This window comes from Pinus tabuliformis, chromosome 3_1 (genome assembly GCF_031772625.1).
Source record: "Pinus tabuliformis cultivar Carrire ecotype Pingquan chromosome 3_1, CPIR1, whole genome shotgun sequence".
NCBI lineage: Eukaryota > Viridiplantae > Streptophyta > Pinopsida > Pinales > Pinaceae > Pinus > Pinus tabuliformis.
Genome location: NC_142301.1, coordinates 441,937,103 through 441,954,305, shown reverse-complemented (window position 1 = coordinate 441,954,305; position 17,203 = coordinate 441,937,103). Strand labels below are relative to the sequence as shown.

The window sequence follows — 17,203 nt, the reverse complement described above, 5'->3', positions numbered from 1 at the left end:
GGTAAACCTGTGATAAAATCCATTGAAACCTCCTCCCAATGTTGGTTTGGAATGGATAAAGGTTGTAATAGACCCGGGGTCTTAATTGTTTCAACTTTATTTTGTTGGCAAACCAAACATTCCACCACAAACTTTTGAATATCTAATTTTAGGCCATCCCAAAAAAATTCCTTCTTAACCCTGTGGTAAGTTTTTAAAAATCCTGAGTGCCCTCCTAAGGGAGAAGTGTGCAATTCCATAAGAATCTTTTGTTTGAGTTGGAAATTCTTACAGAGGTATAAGCGATCTTTGTACCATAACGAATCATTTTTCCAACTAAATGTATCAGATGTACTGGAATCTTGTTGTAACTTTCGAATAAGTGCCCACACTTCTTCATCATTCTTCCATTCCTCCCTTGCTTTGTTTATCCAATCTGGTTGGATAATAGAAATGGCGCACAACAATGCTTCCACATCCTCATCATTCTTGAGAGTGTATCTGCCACCACATTTTGCTTCCATTTTTTGTATAGATGATATCAAAGTCATAACCCAACATCTTTGTGACCCACTTTTGTTGCTCTTCAGAGGATAATCTTTGTTCTAAAAAGTATTTAAGGCTATCGTGATCCATTTTTACCTTGAAATGTCTTCCCATTATGTAGGGTCACCATTTTTTAAGTGCATGTAGTATTGCCAACATTTCCTTCTCATAAATAGCTTTGTGTAAAAACTTTACCTTGATTGGACAACTTTCAAAAGCAATGGGTCTTTCATCTTGCATTAAAACAGCACCACTTCCATTTCCTAAAGCATCACATTCCACAATAAAGGTTTTTGTGAAGTCCAGTGTAGCTAAGACCTGTGCTTGGCACATTGCCTCTTTAAGATGTTCGAAGGCCTTTGTTGCTTCTGGAGTCTATGAAAATGCATCTTTCTTCAATAATGTTGTTAGAGGTGCTGCTATTCTCCCATAATTCTTAACAAACTTGCGATAATACCCTGTCAACTCGAGAAATCCTCGCAGATGCTTTATGGATATGGGGATTTTCCATTCCTTAATGGCTTTAATTTTGCTAGGGTCTACCTTAACTCCTTCATGAGATACAATATGACCCAGATATTCCACCTCTTGTACTCCAAAGAAACATTTGAATCTTTTTGCATATGTTTTTCCTCCAATAGTTGTAGACCCTGTCAACATGTTCAACATGATCCTTCCAAGACTTACTGTAGATTAGTATATCATCAAAAAATACTAACACAAATTTTCTAAGGAAGGGTTTGAAAATGGAATTCATCAAACCTTGAAATGTAGAAGGGGCATTGGTAAGGCCAAAAGGCATGACCAAAAATTCATAATGACCCTCATGAGTTCTAAATGTTGTTTTTAGAATGTCTTCAGTCTTCATTTTGATTTGATGATATCCTGAACGAAGATCCAACTTGGTGAAGTAAATTGATCCATGCAATTCATTCAGTAATTCATCAATGACAGGAATGGGAAACTTATCTTTAATAGTGAGCTTGTTGAGCTCCCTATAATCCAGACACGTGCGCCATGATCCATCCTTCTTGTGCACCAATACTACTGGAGCAGAGAAAGAACTTTGACTAGGTTGAATTATACTAGTCTCTAGCATTTCTGCAACCATACGTTCAATTTCACTCTTTTGGGCATAGGGATATCTGTACGGCCTGATGTTTGGAGGAACACTTCCTAGAATCAGATGAATAGCATGATCATGATCATGAATAGGTGGGAGACTTTTGGTAGTCTCAAATACCTTGGAATGATTGTCCAAGACTTTTTGGAGATCTGGAGAAATAGATGATTCCGATGTGGAAACATCTAGCGAACTTAATTGTGCAATTACACCTCTTTGTTCCTTTTTTAGAAGCTTTGTCATATCGTTAGAGCTGATTATCTTTCCCGGTTTCCCTGCAATACCCCTTAATTCAACTTCCTTTCCTTCCGCAGAAAATTTCATGAAAAGTTCTTGAAAATTAAAAGCTATTGTACCCAAGGATTATAGCCATTGGACTTCTAGTACAACGTCAACACCTCCCATTGGAATGGAATGCATTGGGCTAGTCAATACATATTCTCCCATGGATAGCTTGATATTATGGCACTTTCCAAAGTAATTTATCATTCCTCCATTTGCAACCATCACTTGACACTCTGGTGCTGGATATAGGAAGCAATTCAATTCTTTTGCTATCTTACAATGAATAAAATTGTGGGTACCTCCTGAATCATTCAACACTATTACCTTTTTCTTCTTGATTTGTCCTTCTATCTTGATGGTTTGAGGAGTGGTAATTCCAGCCAATGCATTACAAAATATGGTCGAATTCATTTCTTCTTTATCTAGACTTTGTTCTTGAAGTATATCCTCTTCTTTTGACCTTTCTTGCTCCTTTTCTTCTTCCTCTTCACAATCTATGTAGAATAATTTCTTCTTAGCACACTTATGACTTTTAGTGTATTTGCTATCACAACTGTAACAAAGCCCTTTTGCTCTTTTTTCTTCCAATTGTTGTGGTCTCAACCTTATAGGTTGTGGAAGACTAGGGGCAACAACACTTCCATCTTTATAGTTGTGAGTGGTATGCTTCCTGGTCAGTGTTTTAAAAACCATTTTTAAAAACCGGTTATCGGTCTAAACGGCCGATTAGCAAGCCTACCGGCCAAAAAACCCAGTTTGAACGTTGATTTCTCCATTTTTTTGCCCTAACCGGTGAAAATCGGCTGGTTTAGGACGGAACCGGCCGGCTTGTAACAAACCGGCCGGTTCTGTCCTAAACCGGCCGGTTTTAGGCACACCCACCATAAAGTTAAGAAAGCATATTTTTTACTGTATTTGAGGGGTTTTGGGGGGGGGGACTAAGGGTGTTTCAACCCTAAAAATGTTGGCAATTAATGGTAATGTTAAATTCTTAAAGTAAAAGTGACATTTCCTTTAATTTTCATTTTCATCCTTTTACTTAAATTTTTAACACTACCATGAAATGACTCAAAATGTTTGAGAGTGGTTTCGACCTCATTGGATTTCATATGGAGAAACTAGAATTTTAGATTTCACTCAAAATTCAGCAGACTTAATGGTTTTCAAGATTTCATGGTTTGGGGGTAAACAATAATTGCAATTAGAGCTCCAAATGATGAGAAAAACTCCTGATCTAGATCCCATTGTGTTGGACGATATTGATCCAACATCAGAATGGGTGGAGGAGACTGAAGAACCTGTGTTTGAGGCTGATTTTGATATCGACATGGCTTTGGCAGAGGATGAAGCAAATTATGTGGTGGCATCAGAACCAGGATCAATAGCGGCATCAAGGAAAGGTAAAGAACCAATGGAAGGCACTAGTCATGCAGGTCAACAAACTCGTGCTTCCATTAGGTCCACTTCTATTGTCATTGGTGGCATTGATACTGAGGTTGCAGATCAGGCTGAGGCATCCTCAGACTCTGAACCAGATGATGTCTATGTAGCTCCTGATGATGATCTTGTGTCTAGTAGTGGTGATGAACTTGATGATTGATCATGTGTACACTATAGACTTGTAGTAGGCCAATGGCCTCATAGCTTGCAGCGTTGTTTTTGGACTTTATAGGCCATTTAGAGCCTCATTTCTTATGTATTTTGCTATTTTGTTGATGATATGTATTGCACTCAGTGCCATTTTGATATATTCACCTTTACATGGTATATAAATGAGCAAACTTTGCATATTTTGTCTCTATTGGCTTGGAATCATGGTTTTACATCTTAAAAATAGTTTTGTTTCATTAAAAATTAATTATTTAATGTATTTTTTTTAAAACCGGTTCGTTTAGACCAAATCAGTCCCAGTTAGACCGGTTCCGGTCGGTAAACCGGTTCATTAGGTGGACCGGTCCGGTCACTGGTTTCGATTTTAAAAACATTGTTCCTGGTTGCCATAATTTTGCTTTCCATTTTTCTTGCTAACCTGAATGCCTTCTCTAATAATCAGGTTCCCAAAGGCGAACATCATGTTGGATATTATCCTTTAAAGTCCCTATGAACACATCAATCCTATGCTCCTCTGGAATATTTTTTACCCTTATGTTCAAGTTTTGGAACTCCTCAATGTGCTCCATTATTGAACCCTTTTGTTTGAGACTTATCAATTGGCTAAAAAAAGTGTTGCTTTTTGTATCCTCATAATGTGCTGTCAATTCTTCCGTGAAAATTGCCCAAGTGATAATTTGTTTATGAGAGCAAAGCTATCGATACCATACAAATTTATTTAGCTCCAAATATAAAGTTGCAATACGTACCTTTTGTGTGTTTTGCACATTATTGAGATCGAAAAATTGCTCCATCTGTAATATCCATGTTGTGGAATCCTTGCCATCAAACTTCCTCATATCAATTTTTGGAATATAGTGGGTCTTTGATCCAACATTAGAGTCTATAAAATCATGATTAACATTTCATTTGTTTTCATCATGAGTTTCCTTTACTACCCTTTCACCATTAGTAAGCATTTCTTGTAGAAACTTTGTCAAATCTGTCTTTAAATTTGTCTTCAAATCTTCCATGCCTGTCTTTAAACAACCCATCTTAGCTTCTATGCCTTTCTTTAAACCATCCATCTTAGCTTCTACATCTTTCTTTAAACCATCCATCTTAGATTCTGTTGCTTTTTGTGCAAGTGACACTTGTTGCACTTGGTCTTGTAATTTTGATATATCATGTTGCATTTCTTCCTCTTCTTCATGAGTTATGCTAGAGCTTTCAGGTTGCTTACTAGGTGTTTGCATTTTTTTCCTTGAGGCATCAATTACCGATAATAATGCTTTACTATGCCTCTTTGAATTCCTTCAAACTAATTTTTTAAACGCAAAAATTTAAAAAAAACTACACACCTTTTTTCACTTTGTAGGAGCTTGATATTGAATCTGATGTATCTCTGTAATTTTGGATCATCCAGTTTTGAAATTGTGACTTGCGGTAGCCCTCTGCATCGTCTTTCCAATGCCACCGGTCTTATCCAAATTGGATTCTCCAAGGAAGAGTTATGCCAAATCTCCCACAGTGACCTGATTATAGACTAGTTCAATAGAGTGAGCTTGTCCGATGTGTCGCGAGTCACTGTTTCGACCTTTGGCTCTGAAAAATATGCGCAAGAAATTACAGTCCATGCTCTTTCTGTACCTTCTTACGAAATTTCAATCCGATGCTCAGAGAGAAAGTTATGACAATTTTCCCCAAGTCACCTGTTTGAAATGTAATTCAGGAGTTTGCAAAATGACCAACTTTCTTAGATCATATCTCTGCAAATATAGTGCGAAAAGCTCTGAAATTTGGACCCGAGTTTCAGTGTGATTTCGTCTCAAATTGGTTTTTTTTTTTAGCTTCTGAAACGTCGCAGAAAAAAAGCTATAGCAAAAATGCCACGATGACCTATTTGGAGCAATGAAACCCTAGAATCCAAAGCTAAGATACCAAATGTTATGAAACCAACTCACAAAAAGATAGAAAAGATAGTTGAATGCCTTAGAATTCTGCTTTTTCGAGGGGGCAACCTCTTTTACATTACACAAATGAACAATTCTTGGATGATTCAAATGACAAAACCTCCTTTCTATATATAGGAGTCTAAGGAGTCACAATATAACCCAGCCGATCTAACAATAATAATATAAAGCCACAAAAATAACAATAAAGGGATTCTATGGGGCATAGTAATAACAATATGGGGACATCAGGGGCACAACAATATTAATAAGGGATACAACTACAATAGTAATGGGGTAATCACTAGTATTATAGGGACCTAACAAGATCAGTGACATACACCTTCTCAGTTCGATAGAGCCTCTTCTTTGTTGGCTCGAGCTTCAGTGAATTATGATCCTGACACCTTTGCAGAAGCTTTAGGCCATCCAGATTGGAATGCAGCTATGAATGAAGAATATCGTTCATTATTGGAAAATGATACATGGGATCTTGCTCCCCTTCCAAAGGGATGAAAACTTGTTAGATGCAAATGGTTTTACAGAACCAAGTTTGGACCAGATGGAAAAGTTGATAAACATAAAGCTCATCTTGTTGCTAAGGGTTTTTCACAAGTTGAAGGCATTGACTATACTAAAACCTTCTCCTTGTTGCCAAAATGAACTCTATTTGCCTTGTTCTTTCCTTTGCTGCCTCTTTCAAATGAGAAGTCAATCAAATGGATGTTAAATCTGTCTTCTTGCATGGGAACTTGCATGAAGAAATCTATATGGAACAACCTCCTGGGTTTATACAAACAGAATCCAACCTTGTATGTCGGCTTAAGAAATCCCTTTATGGTCTCAAGCAAGCCCTTTGGGGTTGGTATGCCAAAATGGATAGCTTTCTTTTAGATACTGGCTTTTCTAGGTGTCACTTTGACAATACTGTCTACACCAAGAAACTAGGTAAGTCTCTTATCATTCTTGTTCTTTATGTTGATGAGCTTATCTTTATTGGTAGTGATCCCAACCTTATAAATCATGTGAAGTCCATCCTTGAAAAGCAGTTTGAAATGACAGAATTATGACACTTGCATTATTTTCATGGTCTTCAAGTCTTGCAATACAAGGAAGGTATTTCCCTTTCCCAGTCCAAGTATGCCTCTGATATTCTACGTCACTTTCACATGGAAAACTGTAAGCCAGCCCCTTCTCCCTTTCATTCTGGAGTCAAACTTTCAGTCACTTGTACTTCCCCCGCAGCTGATGCTACCTTATACCGTCAACTTGTAGGAAAACTTTTGTATCTGACCCATACCCGTCCTGACCTTTCCTTTGTTATTGGCCTTATTGTCCGGTTTATGCAAAACCCACATGAAAGTCATTGGAAAGCAACTAAAAGAATACTTTGTTATGTTCGAGGTACAATTCAGTTTGGGATTCACTACAGTGCAAAAGCATCTCCTCTATTGGTTGGTTTCACTTATTCCAATTAGGTCGGTGGCCCTAATGATTGGAAGTCTACTGCAGGTTATGTGTTCACTCTTGGTTCTGGACCTATTACATGGGCTTGTAAGAACAAAGTGCCATTTCTCTTTCTTCAGCAGAAGCAGAGTATCGTAGCGCCGTAGAAGCTAATAAGGAAGCCCTGTGGCTTCGTCAGAGCCTGTCAGAGTTTGGCTTTCAGCAGCAGCATCCGACTACACTTTGGTGTGATAATCAAAGTGTCATTCAACTATGCAAAGATCCAGTCCAACATCAGCGCAGCAAACACATTGAACTACACATGCACTTCATCAGAAATCTCATTCATGACCATGTTCTTGAAGTGTAATATTGTTCAACCGATGATCAAGTTGCAGACATCTTTACAAAGGCTCTCACAGAGGTGAAGTTTACTAAACTTCGATTTATGGTTGGAGTTCAGGAAGTTGTCACTAAGGGGGATAGGCTCTAATGCCTCCTTCCTTCTCCTATTGTGTCATATTTGTACATCCTTCAATCCTATCCCAAGTTGTTCTTAAGGGGGGATGTTAGGATATTCCAACACATAGGAAATAGTTAAGTATAACTTGGTCTAGTGTAGAGTTAGGTAAAGCGTGTTTCTTTACTATGTACTTTTGTAACTTACAATCCGATGGTCATGATATATTCTAAACATTAAGTGATATGATGGTTCATTCTCTCCTCGGTATTACTAACACTTGATCCGTGGCTTAACACCCAATTGGTCCATGATCTCTATTTAAAGAGCATGGAGAGTCATTTGTAGGGTGACCGTTCATGAGAGAAGCTTATGTAAATTCTTTTTTTATTAATAAATTGTCTGAAGTGGCAGTGTCGGCTTAGGCTGTGGACTGTTTCCATCTTTGAGGGTTGTAAGCATGTCAAGAATACTGGTGTATTGATCTGTGATCTGTTCGTGAGTGGTGTCCTTCGGTGTTCTATCTAAGGAACTTACATTGTAAATTGCTACACTACCCAAGACACAACAATAAAGCTTGGTGTCAAGAAGGGTAAAGTGTCCAGGTTGCAAGACCAACTTATAGGTAGATCCAAGGGGATCTTGGATCAAGGATTGATATTAGTGATATAGATTGAGCAAGAGGTTTTGAAGATTGATTTGAGACCAGGAACTCAATCTTCTAATTTGGAAGATGGGCAGGAGGCTTCTTCCAGACATTAGAGAACTTTTGAGGTCTAAAATGGGCCTCCTAAGAAAAATGTACAACCAAAATAAACTTTATAAGAACCAATAGGATTCAAGATGATGATGTCAACCATGGGGGATGATTGATTAGTTTGAGGTAAAAATTTAAAAAGATTAAAAAATAATAAAATAATAAAACTATTTTTTCAACTTATCTCCCTAATGTTTTACTCAAATTTCGAGCAGGAACACTTGTTAGATGCAAAAATTGATTCTTCATCCAAGGAGTACCCATGTTGCATACTTTCGATGGACCAATCATGTTTTTCACATATTTCTCATTTTTCGTGTAGCAGGGTCCACTAATGAGAAATACGTGGGTGGACCCTGCTACACGAAAAATGAGAAATATGTGAAAAACGTGATTGGTCCATCAAAAGTATGCAACATGGGTACTCTTTGGATGAGGAATCAATTTTTGCATCCAACGAGTGTTCCTGCTCGAAATTTGAGTAAACTCATAGGGAGATGGTTGAAAATACGAGTTGAAAAAGTAGTTTTTTCTTTTTTCCCTCTAAACTTTGATGATGTAATCTAATCTTATTCTATTATTACCACTATTATTTTATAATTTCCTTAGGAGACCCATTTTAGACCTCAAAATTCCCCTAATGTCTGTCATAACCAGTTGGTATGAGCATTGATGGATGCTTGGGAGCAAGGTCGTAAGAGTATGGTTGGGAGAAACATGTTTTTAGTGCATATTCTAAACCAGGTAGCAGAAAAGCATTCTAATTCAGATGAAGTAGCTACAACAATGGATGATTTGGTGGGATTGGAGATAGATCCAAGTGCAAGTTTTTCTAGAAGTACCTCCCTTGCTTAAGCAGGTACTTCTACACAGGCCTTGTGTTTAGGCATGTAGAAGTCGCCCACATTAACCTTAGAACGCTTGCTCTAATGTGAGCTAGTTGCTAATGCAACTTAGCCTAAGTCTAACTTAGGAAAGAGCATATATCAGTGTGTTGGCTCACTAAGTTCAAAGAAACTTAGGAAAAGTAAAATTTACTTCAGTGATTTTGTTTTAAGATTTATTATTGATCTCAAGTGAGGCAAGGTCTAATGTCGTCCATTTATCACTTTGAGATGAGGGTTATGGTTAGGGATTTAGCTCAATATAAATTTTGAAAAGCAAGGCTAAGGAGAGGAGAAAGACACACTAAAACAACACAAGATTAAGAGAGACATCTCAATGAGCAGTGTGCTAGGTCCGAGGAGCGTAAAGAGGTTGGAGATCTAGGTCTGCAAGAAAGATCAAACACCAATCTAGGGTAGATTTGTTGGATCAAATCCAGGTTATTTTGTATTCTATATTATCCCAGTTGGTCCATTATCCGAGGACAGGAGCCCAAGTAGGTTCCAAGTCAATTTTTGAATTGATGAACTGATTTGATTGTGCAGAATTTTGTCATTGTTTCATGTTATCGTTGATTTAAATTTGCTTCCGTCAAATTTATGTGAGGAAACTAGCCTTGTATTTATTCAATAGATTAGTTCTCTGCTAGGAATTAAATATTGGGTGCTAGGTTTGCAGTAATTCTAACAAATGGTTGAGGTAAACAATGGAAAATTGGATAAATATGCATTGTAAGAGTTTATCTTTTGGTGGTAAGGTTCATCACTAGTCATATAGTATTGATATATACACTAGAAATTACTAGACATTGGATGAATTTGTAAAATTCTTCTCATATATATGTATTAAGGGAACAAAACCAAAGGATCTTGATACTATTTGTATGGATTATGAGGGAAATATGCAAAACAAATAAAGGATGAATTGAAGAGAGCAAAAGAACTTCATAAGAGCTACTTGCAAATGACCAAAATTGTAAGACAAGGATCACTTGAAGGAAGAATTGATAAAGAAGATGAAGGAACCAAAAGGTTGTGTAATCGTGATCAAGAGTGTTGAAGAGGAAATCAACGAGAATGTTGAAGAAGCCCTAAATACCAATGAACCAAACCAAAAATGCCATCAAGAATGGAAGGAGAAAGGAAATTGATGGTTGGTATCATTGTCCAACTTCAAAGGAGCAACGAAGAGAAGATAAAAAAGATAACTAGAAAACACTTAGTGAGGCCGAACATCATTTCAAGGATGTAATGGTCAATTATGCTTGTATTATCTCAAAAACAAGAATAATGGATTAAGCACAAAAGCTAGAGTTTTCCATTATAACATAGAAGAAGATAGATGATAAAGGTGTGGCAATAAATGCACACCATCAGAGGTGGAGCCTCATTGACATCCTCCTTACCACAAGGCTACATAAGGGCAAGCAAAACATCCTCACTTTGAAAGAAGTGGATGGTAAAATCAATAGCGTTCATGGAATTTGGTATCAAAGGAATCATTATGCAATGGGATATTATCAAAGGACAACAATGCCTAGAATCAAAGAAATGAAACTATGCAATATCAAATTATAGAGGATTCATATAAACAAGAATCAATTATGGATGAATTGATAGTCGTTAGTGGTAACAATAGAGCAAAATCTGAGGAAATCTAATTACTTCGTTTCATCATATTTTAAACACTTAACAAAGTTTTCAGGACAAAAGCATTTTAGCAAGGGGTACTATATAACGTATGTAATGACCCTAATGATTCTACACAAGGATTCAACTGTATATATATAAAAATAGGTCACCATGGAAGTATGTCTACATGGTCATTGAGTGAGGACTACTATATAGAAGAGGTCAATAGAGTCATATTACACATTGAATTATGATTAATGTACTTCAATGTATTTGGGTTATTATCCTTGTCGGCAAGTAGGTTTTTCGTTTTTTCTTTTTTTCTTTTTCAGAAGAAAAAGCGAAATATATTCATATAAGAAGATTACATAGTGCACATGCAAGAAGCATATGCAGAAACATTCATATATGGAGATTACATAAGCAAATGCATGAAAGCATATGCAGAAACGTGGACCGAGCCACAAGCAAATCTGCTAAAACAGATCCCAAGTAGGTTATATCACATTCGACAATGTATTGACTGTCGATTAATCTCCTCTTTGACTAAAAATCAAATGGAAATGAATAAAGTTCACATTATAAAATCAAATTTTTTATTTTATTTTTTAATATTTTAATTATATTTATTTAAATTGTGATTGGTTTATTGGGTTTCAGTCTCATTGTGTAATGATGCTTTTACGGTCTGTAGTGTCGGTCTCTGAACTGTCCGACTGTGGACTTGCAGGACTCTAATTCTTTTTTTTTATTTAACCATTCCACACCCTTCATGCCTCCTGTCGCGCTCCATTCATCCGTCCATTGTGTCAGTGGTCTCCATTAATATGGCGTCGTCAAGCAGGGCTATAACATTTAAAAGAAATTTGTGGAGGATATTACGGGATGTACGGGTGAGATAAATGTTGGAAGCCACAAAAGAATTGACATTGTAGGATAGGCTACGTGGAATGGCATGTTGGACCTGTGAACCTCTAGATCATTCTTGTCGAGAGGTCCTGTAATCTAAACATCAGAGTCATGTATGCCATAGACTATATTCACAGCTTTTACATCGTAATTTGGTTGCTAGAGTTAACCCCCAAGGAATAACATTTAATGCTACCTGTGAGTCTATTGACACCTCAATCTTTGTTATTGAGATGTGTACCCTGCCGCCACTTATGAATGATACATTAAGGTATATTACATGGTCACACTTCACAACATGTCTTGTTTGAAAATGCGGTGATATATAAAAACATTTGCATTTACAACCATGTCCGAACGCGTAGGTTCACATTTCAATAAGGCTATATATATATATCACAAACTCGAGATCATATAGCCAAGAGAACATGTTTTGCGATCATTCAACCCCTTTAGTAATAACATGTATATATATCATAAACTCGAGATCATATAACCAAGAGAACACGTTTTGCGATCATTCAAACCCTTTAGTAATAACATCTTATTGACTTATGTTTCAACCATAGGCATTCAAAACACTTGGTATTGATAGAACTTGTGTTAGGGATATTAGTTAGTTTGTTTGTTTTTTTCTTTTTCTTTTTTCTTTTTTCTTTTTTCTTGGGCAAATTCTCTGTTCTGATATTTTATTTATAAATGAAAATAGGTAGATAATATGAAATGCACTTGTTATAGAAAGTTTTGCAAAACTTCCTCTTTGTTAGGGTCATTAAAATTATTTTTAATTTTATTTTGCTAATATCAAGTTTAGCTTTGAATTTGTGTTACTAAAAATCAACAATGCTTGTTTTATCGTTATTCCAAAAAGGATATTTTTTTTAAGAAGAAATCCTAATTACAAGATAATTCTTGAACCATGTCAATAATTGAAAGATGTGAGATGGAACATAGGTGCCATATTGTCAAGAGTTGCCCTAATTAGTTCTCAGCTAAGTAACCTGACATGTGGATTTGGGATTCATCGGATACGGGAATTTGAGTGTCGGATTCAGACATGTTGACCCCTCAGAACAGGACACTTTTAGATACGTTATATATGTATATTAAAAATTAGATATTTCTTACACAAATCCTCAGTCATGATACAAATTCATTGATTTCAAACATAGATCTTCATCTAGATGTAATTTTTATTGTTGACAAAGTAAGTTAGTAACATTATAGCATGCATAGATGATAGTACATACAAAATTCAAAGACAATTGTAATTTGCGACATGTCACATAAATGATAAATTCTAAATTCATAATACATATTCAATTCATCAATGATCCAATAAGAGAAAGACAAGATAGTAAGATAAAGACACTGACCGATGTAGTTTTCTGATTAAGTCATCAAAATCAAGATGTGTTACATAGGTAGTGCAATGCCAATGGAAAATAGAAATAGAAAATACAAAACAACTACAAGTATACAAGCCTCAAGGCATATAAACATCACTTATGACCAAGTCAAAGCTACCCTTTCTCTCTCATAGCATTGATAATGTAACAGTTGCATCGGAACATGTTGTAACTACATAGCATAAACATTGAATGATTTAGAACAACCTCCATTGATAGAAATATCAAAAAGTTCACATCAATACAAAAGTGCCACTATTTCCACCACCACCAGCAAAGACAACTACAAAATTTCAAACTGAATGTAGTGTTTAGCAAACTTCAACTGCAAATAACCTACTTCTAAAGTGTTTTATATGCACAACTCTTAAATTACACCTGAATGCTTCAACAAGACACTTATACTGTCAACTGTAATAGTAAATATTTCATTACATGAAACTGTTCAAACTTAAGTTGCATGAAACGTCGAAACGTTTCGGAGTTTCCGAAACAGGTACGTTTAAAAATGTCACCTCCCAGAAATGGAAACGTCGGCCAAAACGTCAGCGGAAACGTCATATATGTATATCTAAAAATATATATATAAAGAAACAAGTGAATAACACATTATCTTGCCAGAAAAAAGGGAATAAGACACATATATGACAAATTAAAAGGAAAAAGAAGTCTATATTAACTCTAATATATGATTACATGATGGTTGAGTTTTGGCCGAGTTTTGGCCAAGTTTTGGAGTTTCGGGTACGGGTACGTCTCGAAACGTCGGGTTCTTTGAAGTTTCGTGCAACATAGGTTCAAAGCAATGAAATAATTAACAATAAAAATCATTTCAGTCACTGCAAACTAGGTTCTTCTAGTTTAATTAACAATGATACATTAGATATGTGTTTCCTTCTTAAAAACCAAACAAGAAGGGCAAAGCCATGTCAAACCTTGACCACAGAGAACTTGAGGCTAAAACAACAATTAGAAGAACTCATGACTGAAGAACATTTTTAAAATGACAATACCCCTGAGAACAAAGTAATTCGTTATGAAGATTAGGATAAGATCAAACCAACAAAGTTAGAAATTGGTAGAGGAACCCATAAAGTTGAATGGGAAAAAAGAAGTTTACACTGTAATGAGCAAATGAGTGTTAACTAAATGGCACATCAGGAAGTTGCACAAAATATGTGCACACTAGATGCAAAAATACCCTTTGCTCCTTGCTTCAAGCACACTAGATGCAAAAATACTCTTTGCTCCTTGCTCAAAATCCCTCACAACGAACCTACTGCGAAAGAGAGAAGAGAAAATGATAAAAAAGAATAGCAAAGTCGCATTTTTTAGGTCGCGCAGGTCACTTTTTCCGGATTCGTGTCTAGAAATCGAGACACGATGTGTCCAATTGGGACACGATCCGGATTCGATCATGTCCTAATCGGAAATGACGTGTCCCGATTTCCGGACACAAATCATGTCCAATTTGTCGGATTCAGGGCACGATGGCCTATTTCAATGAATCTGGTTTCAGAGGTTCTCAATATTCTCGAACATTTCTTAATAATTTTGGGTTGAGATAAAGCTCCAAAAAAAAAGCTTTTATTAAGGTAACTGCAACTTTGGAACAAAGATGGATGTTGCTTGCACAATCATAACAACCAATTGCAAAAGTAGATAATAGATTTTGAAGTGAAAATATGCTACTTTCACACTTGAAACATGGTATAGGATTTTGTTAAATGTCGTTTGTTACATTATACCTTTATGTTTTAACATTAAGGCAAGTTGGATGAAATGACCAAGTGGTAGTGCAAATGGTCAATAACTTGTGAGTTGTTAAATGACCTCTACCACATTTAAACCAATAGCTTGCAAATTTCAGAAATATATGTTAAACAAGGGTGCAAGGACATTACCATCTTACTTAGAAACTTTTTGTTGTCAACTAAAATACTTCAGTACCCTGAACACTACAAATCCATCTTTTCCCATGAGAGCGTTCTTAAAAGGCAGCTGTACCTTTTGTCAAATTAATATAAATTTTTCATACAAAAAAAAAACCAAAACAAAACAAAAAACAAAAAATAAAAAACAAAAAACAAAAACAACAACAACAACAAAAAGCCTTCCATCAATAGAGTTCTTATAATCTCTGCCTAGGATAATGCAATCATGAATTATCTTTTTATTTTAATTGTAATTTTTATTAATATAAAGCTTTATGTCTTTATTGTTTTTCACTACAATTTAACTATATTTAAACTAAACAAGACTAGCTACTCTGTAGCCCTTATTCAAATGTAGAAACTGTTTCATACCTTTCAGATTTCAATGATTAAACTAAGCGACAAGGAAGGTCTTGATATCGAAGGAGTTATCTCATCATAATAGTACTTTTGGGCACGGTGCTTCGCACATATTCAATGTACATTTTGTGTATGTAGGTATATCATGCTTTATTTGCAATTTATGTTCATTGCCCGGAAATGAAGGTAAGGTTGTAATCGAAGCAAAGGTAAGAGATAACCCTAAACTTAGTGGAGGTGACCGATCAATTAGCCCCCCTTTGCCATGGGGCCATTCAAAACTATGCTTTAGATTCCTAGGCTATGCAAAGGAAAGTTTTCATGACTGAGTATAGCAATGTCAGGTCATTCTTAAAGGTAAAGTATAAGGTTCCTTACACAAGCAATATGCGGGTGGCAAGGTGCCTTGCCTCCCCAAAGCTAATTAAGGGATCACCTTGACCATAATGAAGGTTAGGGATCTTGGATAATCTGTCACTGCAATCCAGGCATCACCCTCCCTAAGACATGCAAAACATCATTCCCTTTGCTATGGTGAAGGGATAACCCAAAATAAAATCGAAAAATTATTAGTACAATGTGCACCGTGGAACCACCAACTTCCTTACAAATAAGGCTACACCTGTAGTGTTCATGCGCTAGATGTTCTTCAATAACAATAATTTTTGTAACTTTGGTTTCATTCTCTCAGGTAAAGTTTCTGAAATACTAGAGAGTGTGTTCTTCTGTTCTTATAATTTTCACCTTTCTGTGAAAGTTAACTTGTCCAAATATTCTTGGTTGACTGAGAGGACTAACACATGCATCATTGTATTAATGATTGTCATTGCTGAATTTCTTTCAGTCTGCTATTTGCAATGGGGATTATGCTTAACACGTATGCTATGGCGAAAGTTTTCTAAAATCCTTATTAAACTATTTTACTTGTGTATACAGCTTTCAGTTTGAAACGGAGATAGAGGAAACAAAACTCCGCCGAGATGTGTTATCACCGGGTGATGTGGCGCCTGTTGCATCAACTAATGAAACTCGAGCAAGCATTCAATCTCTTCTTTCCGGACGTGAGGAGATGTTTGCATTTCGACGAGCGGTATGCTTAATTCGCTCCATACACTTCCAATATTGTTGATAGGTGACAATTGTGAAGTCATCGGCTATATATTTAGAAACAGGTCCTTGGTTCATTGAAGCTGATCAGTCCATTAATTAACAGGTATCAAGGTTGATAGAGATGCAGACACCAGGCTATCTTCAGGGAGTGAGGCATCATCCTCGATTTCAAAGACTAGTGTAAAATTATTAAAGATTGAATTATTATAAATATTCCATGTACGGCAATTCTTTGTTTCAGCAAAAATAGACCTTTGACCTGATATATACGCATACACAAGTGTTGTATGTGTTATGTGTTTTATATTTATGACACCGAGGTTAGATCCTTTGTTTTGAGGATCATATTGCAGATTTGTGAGATACTAATTCTTTCAACTAATCCTGACCATTATATATTTTACTGTGTAGTTGCAAGAAAACTGTAGCTATATCATTACTATCATACTCATGTATACGGCTTCATCCTTTTGTTCCAAAGATCATAATTTAAGAAATATTTTAATTCATTTAATAGTGCTTTTGTCATTCTTATGGTTTTCGTGGCCAGGTTTATCCGTAACATGGGTACTAAGTAATATCTTCGTCACATACTTTCAATCTCATTTCTTTCTGCATCTGCATTGGGATGGTTGATTTGCTTTGATTCTCTACAATAGAACCAGCATTTAATTCTGTGTTCTTTAAGTGGTCATAAATTTGTGTAAATATCAGGGTAGATTTATTTTGACTTCAGATTTATTAAAATTTCTTTTCACTTTAAAGATGTTTAAAGAGGTTGCTAGATCTCAAGTTAAGATAGATCTAGGCTGGTTTTAAAACTAATA

At 36.0% G+C, this 17,203-nt stretch overlaps 1 protein-coding gene across 2 annotated transcripts in view; it reads left to right on the top strand.

Moving 5' to 3' along the window:
- Positions 1-16,885, top strand: part of LOC149187649 (AFG1-like ATPase family protein) — a 454,936-nt gene extending 438,051 nt beyond the window's left edge. For both annotated transcript variants that reach the window (XM_089411422.1, XM_089411421.1), the window contains 2 exons: positions 16,203-16,356; positions 16,480-16,885. In XM_089411422.1, coding sequence (XP_089267548.1) covers positions 16,203-16,356; positions 16,480-16,560 — 235 coding nt within the window. In that variant the 3' untranslated portion in view covers positions 16,561-16,885. The remainder of the gene's footprint in view (positions 1-16,202; positions 16,357-16,479) is intronic.
- The last annotated feature ends 318 nt before the right edge of the window (positions 16,886-17,203 follow it).